Source organism: Centruroides sculpturatus, unplaced genomic scaffold (genome assembly GCF_000671375.1).
Source record: "Centruroides sculpturatus isolate CEXI.00-Female unplaced genomic scaffold, Cexi_2.0 scaffold205, whole genome shotgun sequence".
Classification (NCBI taxonomy): domain Eukaryota; kingdom Metazoa; phylum Arthropoda; class Arachnida; order Scorpiones; family Buthidae; genus Centruroides; species Centruroides sculpturatus.
The window spans coordinates 708,307-718,112 of NW_019384391.1; the positions used below are offsets into that span (position 1 = coordinate 708,307).

At 32.2% G+C, this 9,806-nt stretch overlaps 1 protein-coding gene across 4 annotated transcripts in view; it reads right to left on the reverse strand.

The window, feature by feature from the left end:
• The window catches only part of LOC111618245 (serine/threonine-protein phosphatase 6 regulatory ankyrin repeat subunit B-like), a 97,059-nt gene that overhangs the window by 15,584 nt on the left and 71,669 nt on the right, over positions 1-9,806 (reverse strand). For all 4 annotated transcript variants that reach the window (XR_002755541.1, XM_023359730.1, XM_023359729.1 and 1 more), the window contains exons 8-10: positions 9,343-9,444; positions 4,641-4,776; positions 1,253-1,332 (exon numbers count right to left, since the gene is read on the reverse strand). Coding sequence is in view for 3 of the 4 variants with exons in the window: in XM_023359730.1 (XP_023215498.1) it covers positions 1,253-1,332; positions 4,641-4,776; positions 9,343-9,444 (318 nt within the window). In the remaining variant the exon portion in view is untranslated. The remainder of the gene's footprint in view (positions 1-1,252; positions 1,333-4,640; positions 4,777-9,342; positions 9,445-9,806) is intronic.

Here is a 9,806-nt window from a genome sequence, read left to right on the forward strand (position 1 = left end):
GTGCAGATAAGATGACATTCAGATAAGACGAAGTATAAATTTTCGTCAAAGTTTTATAGTTTTAGCATATATCTGTCCTATAAGATAACCCCCAAACTATCAATGGCCTATGAATTTAGTTTAGATCAGCAATCATCATCTGGATAATAATATTGCATAGCATATACGGAATTATGTCCTGTTCATAATTTTTTGAATGAACAAATTTTATTTTTTTGCATCTGACAGTACTGCCTTGCAATTATTGCAAACATTCACACTGATTTGGGCATTCGGGTAATGGCCTTCACTATTCACAAAAACATCGTATGGACCATTTAAATACATTGATGAGTGATTTGTTTTATTTTATAATGGTTTTAATTTACAGTAATACCCCAAACTTACGTGATAGGTGGGACCGAGCAATAACCGCATAATTCAAATTTGCATAAGTCGGGGTATAATTTTGCAATTTGTGTAACATCCAAGTCGGATGTATATAAGCTAATAAATGTTCTCGTTAATCTTATCTCATCTTTTGAATCGTTCACAGTTACAAGAAATCACCACATAGAGTCTCTCAAGTCTCCGTAGATATAACAAACACAGAAATAAATAACACAAAATAAATTGTAGCTATGTGTTGATTCCGCAAGACATGTCCAAACATGTAAGCTGAAGAATAGTGTGGGGGAGTGAGTAATCAAAAGTTGCATGGTGCTCAAACAAAAGACGAATTGACGAGATTTGAAAATCGTGTAACTCCGGGTTCGCATAAGTCGGGGTAGTGTAAATTGAGGTATTACTGTATATAAATTTCAATCTAATTTTTTTTGTATCTATTCTATAAGACAACCCCGGATTTTGGGGGCCTTTTTTATGATTCAAGTATTGTCTTATCTGTGCAGATATACAGTATCTATTGATACAATAATATATATGTGAAATACAATATCTGTAGGAAAAGCTCAAAAAATAATCTGTAGTATGCTGAAGTAAAATTCTATATTTTATTCATAAAATTCAAAATATTAAATATTAAATTAGTAAAAATTATTTTTTAAAAAATTTGATCACAGTATTGGAATAATGATAAATAAATTGACATAAAAAGCTTGGATTTGCTTAAAACATTATTTGAAAAAACATAAAATGAGAAATTACTGCTGAATTATTTTTAGAGCATTTTTTCATGATGAATAATCAGTTAATAATATAGCTGAATCTTTTTATTTAAATTTCTTATAATTCAAAATTGCAAAATTTTTACCTGGTCGTCTAAGTCAACATCAAAATAATCTCCTTTTTCTTCTGTACTTTTTGAATTGTCTGAAGGTTTATTCAGTTGAGCTGAAAAAATAAAAGGTTTTAAAAATTAAAAAAAAAAAAATTATGCAAATATATGAGGGGGTGTTCAAAAAGTATCGGACCTTTATTTTTCCCACGTAAACCAATGATGGACGGGAGGTCTCTTTCGGTGGAGTTGTGGAGGAAATAGTCATGCACAGTCCTGAATTTTTTCCCGCCTGCAGGAAGCGTCAGTCGCTGACAGTTGGCCTGTAGTGAGCGCTTGTCGGATTTCACTAAGTTGAAAAATGACTAAACAACGTGAGCAGAGATATTGCATCAAATTTTGCCAAAAGCTTGGCGATACCCAAGTGGAAACCATTCGCAAGATTCAGCAGGCTTTTGGGGACGATCCTCGAGGCCAAAAAAAAGCGCGACAGGTCCGCAGCAATGTCAAGCAATGTTTTTTTTCGACTCCCGTGGAATGGTGTATCCTGAGTATGCACCACAAGGCCAAACCGTCGCAAAGGAGTACTACCAGGAGGTCCTTTGTCGTCTTTGTGATGCTGTGCGATGCAAATGACTGGATCTGTGGTCAACCAAAACTTGGCAGCTCCATCATGATAACGCACCCGCCCATTCTGCGCATCTGATTTGAACTTTCGTCGCCAAACACAACATTCCTGTGGTTCATCATACTCCATACTCTCTCGACATGGCTCCATGTGACTTTTGGCTATTTCCCAAGCTGAAAATGCCACTAAAAGGAACCCAATTTTAGTCAAGAGAAGACATCACGCAGAATGTGACAAACCAGCTGATGGCCATTCCAAAAGATGGATTCCAGAAGTGTTTCCAGCAATGGCAGGAGTGCTGGGAGAAGTGTATACATTACTAAGAAGACTACTTTGAAGGGGATTAGGGTTTTTTACCTCAAAATCAATAAATGTATTTTTGCCGACCAAAGGTCCAATACTTTTTGAACGCCCCTCATACCACATATGCCAGCATACAAGTTGACTCTCACTCAGAATTCTTGCTTAAACATATGTCAATCCTACAAATATACTTACTGTACAATAGAATATTGATAGGCTATACTAGAATGTGAATATAATATGTTATATATTATATTCAATGAATTATTTTTAGAGTAAGTCAATGGTGAAAACATTGAATGAAGCCACATCACTTTCATTGAGACACTAATTGTAATAAGATTTAATGTAATAAAGAATGTGAGCAACAGAATCTGTGTAGACATCAAACAAAAAACATATTTTCAAAAATCTATCTGGTAAGAATTGTATTGTGCAGCACATCTATCATACATTCTAGTTCTAGCCAAATCAACACATCTCCAATAAAATACTAATAGTTTGCACAATTCAGCACCATAGTAAAAACTGCTACATATAGTACATGATAGTAGAACAATATAGAATACCTTTGCTTATGATCAGCTGTTAGAAATAGCAAACAATTTAATATTCATTTACACTAATTTTTTATTATATTTATCTCTGTTAAATAGTTTCATCAAACATGAGTTTTAGTTCACAGTGACAAATGAAAAACTTACAATAAACTGGTAGACAGCAATTAATTAAAGTACATTTCACTTATTTATTACTCTGTGATAAAAATACACAGTTTTTAGCAGCCTTAAGTCAATCTCTAGTTTTAGAGAGGTTTGTCAGGCTTTAGAAGTCAACTTATATGACAACACATATAGTAATTATTTAACATTTTACTTAAATTATTATTCAATATATATACAATTTGAAGACAAAAAATACTTTTGAAGTCTCCTGATTATGTTCTTCTTGTGCCACAAGAACACAATTAAATAGTTGTAGAGTTGACCTTTTTTTTATAAGCTCTACAAACAAACCCATAAAGATACCAATAACCAGCAAAAAATCAGAAAACTTTATTGAAAACAAACAAGAAAACATTTGTTTTCATTAACATTTTCTCATTTTTTGTTGGTTGTTGATGTCTTTGTGAGTTTATTTATACATAAAGCCAGTATAATAGTAGTGACTGTGTACATTCTATCCAGATTATCTTATTTATACAATTTTTACTACAGTATTTTCTAATATCAAAGGAATTTATAACAATTTTATATAATTTAAGTAAGAGCCTACAAAGAAAGATTGATTTTGTTACCACTAATGTGCTTATGTTCCTGTAAATAATTACACACACAATCATTCTTTAAATTACATAATTAAAGGAAATATTCTTTTTATATTTAACTATTTAATAAAGTTTTCTTTTCTCATTATCTGATCAATATTTTTAGATAAAGCAAAACAATCAGTCACTGTAGTATTAAACTGATATTGAAATATCTAACTACTGTATATTGAGCAGTATATAATACATTACTCTCTAAACTTATTGTAATGAAGTAAAACTTAATGTTATTAATATATGTTTCAGACACTAATCTAAAAAAACTATTTTTTTAAGGTTATAAAAATATAAAATGCTTATTAATATTGACATATTAAATATAATATATATATAATATTAAACTTAATAATTTCAACAATATAATATTAAACTTAATATTTTAATAATAAATAAATTTATAATTAGCAAATCATAGATTCAAATGTTCGGCTTATGATTTGCTAATTATAAAGTTATTTATTTTTATTTTGTGAATTATTATAGAACAAGCATAGAAGTCAGCAAAACAATTCATATGAATCTACATAAAGAAAACATAGATTTATATGAATTGTTCATCTTGTATGTTTTTTTCATGTATATTCATATGAATTCTTCCGCTGACTTTATAATCTTCCACAAAAAAAAAAAAAATTATGTTTTTTCATATAAGTTTATTCATATTGTGTGGCAACATAAATACTATCTTTTACAAAAACTGAATGAATTGCATACTTTGTTTTAATGAAAACAAATTTCATTAATTTCAGACTTAAACTTACATTCTGTAATCTTTTAATCATAATTTGGATATAATTATAAAATCTTGTTTGAGCAACAGTTGAATGCTGAACATAAATATATTTTTCAGCAAATCTTAAACATAAGATAAACATTACTACTAAAACACTGCTACTCCACTAATTGCTGAAAATTGTATCATCATGATTAATATTGGATAGAAATTCAAATTTTTTGATTGCTAAAAATTAACTAAAATATTTTAAAATTATCCCAGAATAATGAATGACAAAACTGTTTTCATTTTACAAGTCTTTATACAAAATTTAATTATTGTTTATAATTCGTAAATTAAATCATGGTATATAATTTACAAATTCTGAAAACTCTAGAATCATTAAATTTAGTCAAATAAAATGCTTCAATTATAAAAATATTTTGCTTACAGGAAGGGACTTTTAATTTAAGACGACTTGCAGTATTTGCAATATATGTAGCATTAGCTCTTTGATTATTCTTTAAAACATAATCCATGTTTATTTGTTCAGGATGCTGAAGATAGTATTCAGGAGTTTTTCCTTTCTATGGAATAAAAAAATATGATATAAGGAGATTAAATCTTCAATAAATTTATTAAATTTCAATTTTAAAATCAGATTTATATTAACTATATTCGAGATAAAGTTAAATGAAGATAAAATGATAGATAAAATTATGTGATACATAATTTTATGTGATAGATAAAATTATGTGATACATAATTTTATCTATCATTTTTTTATTAAGTGCAAGATGTATCTGTTAGGGTTGATTAGCAATCCTGTCAAAATTTTGTTAACCTAATTTATATGAAAAAGTGTTTGGAGCTGAAACACAAAACAGAAAAATCACAGGCACAAGAGATGATTCAAATCAAAAGTTCAGAAAGAATTAAATGATGGAGAATTGTTTGCAGATTTTGAGAAAGGAGGAAAATCATTTTTCTTCTGATTGAAAAAGTTTGGTAAAGTTCTAGTAGAATTGATGTAGACACTAAAGGTGAAGTCACACTTACAGAAAAACACCACTGAAAATGTAAACTGAAAGCCAAAACCAGAAAAATTTTACATCCCTCGCCTGTAAAATTTCTGGAAAATCAACTCAAGAGGTGCTTGGTGAAAAATTTTTTTTGGTCACGTAAAATGTAGATATTGACCAATCAGATGCCTGAGAGTGATGACATACAATGAGACAGCACAGTACAGCATCACTGATGTTGCTGCTGTGCTGCCTGAGGCTGAAAACAAGAAACTGAGTGAGCTGCCCAGCTGCCATTTTCACACTCTGCTGGTAGTTGCATCACTGCTAGTAATGTGAACTGATACTCTAGATGGTGAAGAAGCTTGTTATTTTTTTTATTCTGTTTTTCTTTTGTTTCACGATTTTACATGCGAAACAAGGAATTCATACTGAATGGAAAATTCCATTATGGTTACGTGAGCTTTTTTTCCCTGTAAGTGTGACTCCAGATTAAGTGGTGTTGAACTATAGATTGGGTGTGGAAACCAAATATTTGAATCAAACACAAAACTGTAATTGAAAACCAGAACTGCAACAGTGACATTGCATTGATGGCTGACTCATTTTCATTCTCCAAAAATGTAACTACATCACATTCAATTTTTATTCTTCTTCTTAGCATTGTCCCACAGACGTAAGGTGTGCTATTCGGATCTAGAGTGTGCTAATGGATTCGGATGTAGGGTGTGCTAACAGCTCAAGATTTCCTTCTTATCCCATCCATTCTTATCCTTCATGCACATGTAGTGCTCGATGCCTTGCACAGCCCTCGTTTGTGCTTTCACCAGTCAGTAAATGTTCTTCTCACCTTCCCGTGTGTCAAGTTGCTCGTAAAGATCTCGATGGTATTCAGCCCGCACTGCAGCCACCACTCTCTTGGCTTCCCACTTGGCTGCAGTTTACTGCTGCCAGTTTTCACTAATCTTATTGATGAACCAAGCTCTAAAGGCTATCTTTTTTTCCTGCACCTTTTGTTGTACTTCCTCTGTCCAGAGCCATGTCTGCTTATCGATGTGCTGACTACCTAAACTATTGACATCAAGGGTCATCCTTGCATCTGTGGTGATGGATTGTGAACCGCATCCCACATGGCGTCAATTGAGGATCCGTTGGCTTCAGGGAAGGTAATGCTGTTGATCAGGGCAACTTCATGTTTCTGGAACTTTCACCAATGAATCATCATCAGCCCTCTCACACAGCCGCCCCGATGTTGTGTGGTGATCTTAATGTCGATGATTAGCAACTTATGCTGTGGGGCCAGACAATCAGATGGAATGACCTTTACATCGGTGACACTAATGTTGAAGTCACGTCTCCGTGCCAGCATGTAGTCAATCTAGCTGCAGCTGTTTCCACTGGTGTAGGTAACCAAATAACTAGTGCATTTCTTGAAAAAAGTGTTGCAGACAACAAAGTCGTTAGTTTCTGCTAAGTCAAAAATTCAACAACCATCATTGTTTCGTGTACCACATCCAAAGCTGCCATGGCAATCATACCCATTCTTGGCCCTCCCAATGTGGTATTTAAGTCACCACAGCATGAGCATATCTTCCGTAGAGCACGATGCTACATGGTCATGTAGATTCCACCAAAACTGCTCCTTCTCCTTCTCAGCGCATCCTGTTTGCGGGGCATATGCCAAGATACGCAGTTGGCGAGTGCCTATGTCAATGATAGCAGACATAAGGTGATCGGAATGATGATTTACTTCTGTCACGCAGTCACACAAGTCAGGGCTAACAACCAACGTACACCACACTGGTTCATCTTGCTGTAGTACATAAGTTTAAACCCATCAATGATGTCATGTGACTTCTCTCCCATCCAACATGTTTCTTGCAGGTAGGCAATGCTCACATGATGTCGTTTAAGTATATTGGCAAGCCCGTGGCTATACCCAGTTAACATTCCAATGTTGAGTGTAGCGATTCATATCGACTTTGGATTAGTTTTCAAGTTTGGGTTCGAGTTTGGGTAGACTAGCTTCTTTAGTTGGTTCCACCTGGTAGCCCTTGCAAATTTTTTTATGCTGGCCAACGTGCGTTGCTTCTGTGGTAAGCCCTAGCATTTGACGATGATTCTAAAAGTGACATTTCTGATCCTTGGGTTGCAACAGGAGTTGACCAACTGGCTTGTCACCACAGCCTGACGTTAGGTCCATGTTTAGCTCACCACCACCTTACAGGTGGGCAGTCTTCAATGGCACCACTTTTAAACAAATTCTTAATCTTTAAAAAAAAAAATAATATACCAAAATTTAGTAAACTATATCACATTCAATAAAAGTAAAAAATTCTACTTTTTATTATGTTGCATATATATTTTCACCAAACATATATTATTACAAAATAATCAATTATTGTGACATCATCACAATGCTGAAGTGCAATTTTTAATCATATTTTTTAAATGTGTTTAATTTAAAATATATGCTCTCCATCTCAAATTAGTAGTGCCTTGCCTCTGTACATCATACTTTTCCTGTTAGCAATATAGTCATGTCGGTCATCTATCTAACTCCTTTCAAGAGAAAATTTTAAAATTGAAATAATGTGACTTCTGGTTTGCATTGGAAGTTCATATATACTGTAGTTAACTGGAACTTCCTGCCACAAACTCATATATAATCATAGCTTTCATCTATCTAACTCTGTTCTTAAGATTAATTAAGGAAGAACAAACAAACATCCAGACAGCCAGTAGGAATTTACAGTTCTATAATTTTTTTTCAAATTGCAGCCCAATAAGATGTAAATGACTTTACTTGTGAATAAATAACAATTACACACACCAAGAACATGTTTGATTTTTCTTTCAACTATTACCTGGGGGCACTGCTCAACCTCTCAGTGCTCTTGAATATCAGTAGATGGACGACCCATCTTTTTTTTGACAGATCAAAACTTATTAATAATATATAAACAAACAAATTATAACAAAAAGTTATCCAAATATGCAAAGTTTTTAAACTATTTTTCCATTTCTTGTAGTTAAAACTTACATCATGTATGCACTGTTATTTTCTTCAGAGCTGGAAATGGCTGTTGAAAATTATTGATATGCATTTAGATGAAGAAAAAGTATTGAATGAGTTCATAATTGCAAGTTAAAATTAGCAGATAAGCTGCATTATTTCATAATATGCCTGCTTTAAAACAGACTTTTATACACATAATTTAGGGGTTATTGTCATATTCTAAGTATTTCTCAGTATTAGTTTTTTCTTAGTATTTCTAATGATTACAGTCAAACCTCAAGTTTCAAACACCTTACTTTTCAAACAAATTGGTTTACAAATAGAATTTCAAACTTCTAATTGCACCAGTTGTTATACAATAACTCAGTTGTCAAACAAGTTACTCAACAAGAGCTGATCAGAGATGGTCAACTATACATCTTATGTTAAAGAAAATTGACAGCCTGACCAAATCAATGACAAGACTACTGATTCAGAAGTTTGTAATGCTGAGATCACCTCACATTATTAGACATCACAAGTCATTTATGATGTTTCTATTTAAATATATTTCAATGCACATACAGGAAAGATACTACTTCCATTATTTGGAATATGCTGCAGTTGAATTTAAATTAAATTGATTAATAAAAACAGTGTTAATTAACATTCATGTAATATAAATTTCATCCAAGAATTTGTGTTTAAAGGTACTTAAGTCAAATTAAATAACAGAAATTTATTAAATAAAATTTTTTAATTATTTTTCATTAGTACATAAATGGCATATGGCATTATAATTAACAGATTTTGAGGATTAGTAATGGATTAATTCATTTTATATTGTTTTTTTATGGGAAAATTTGTTTTGGTTTTAGAATAACTTTTAGGAATGAATTATGTTCAAAAACCAAGGTTTGACTACATAAGTATTTCTTAAGTAGATTATCTTTACTATAGATTATTTTAAAAATCAGGGATGGGGGAGTCAGTGGAAAAATACGCAACTCACACTCACAACTCCCAAGTCAATATTTTTTTTAAATCAACTCCAACTCCCGACTCGCATAAAATGATTTGATTCCTTAACTCCTTATTTCAACTCACCATCGCTGTAAAAAGTTAAAACTTACTGAATCAAGAATGCTACTTCTCGCTCCAATTGCTGTTAACATGTTGTACATTTCATTATTATCCTTCAATACAGCAGCATAATGTAAAGCAGTACGTCCATCCTGAAAAACAATTTTTTCATTTTTTTCATTCAACATTCCGCACATTAATTAATTAATACAGTAGAACCTCGAAAACTCGACCTAATGTGGACCGAAGGGTGGCCGAGTTTGTGAAAATGCCGAGTTATCGGGAATGGGATTAAAAAAAATAAGTACGAGTATTTCCTCAGAAAATACTGTACTGTACTTGTACAGTATTTACTTGTACAGAATATAACAGAGAATAAACTGCCCAAATACCCTTAAACAAAGGAAAAGTACGTCCTTTATGAAGGCATAGAGCCACTACATGAAAATGAAAATTAATGAATACACTGTGTACAGTAATTTACCTGATAAGACAGACCTCAGAAAAATACTTT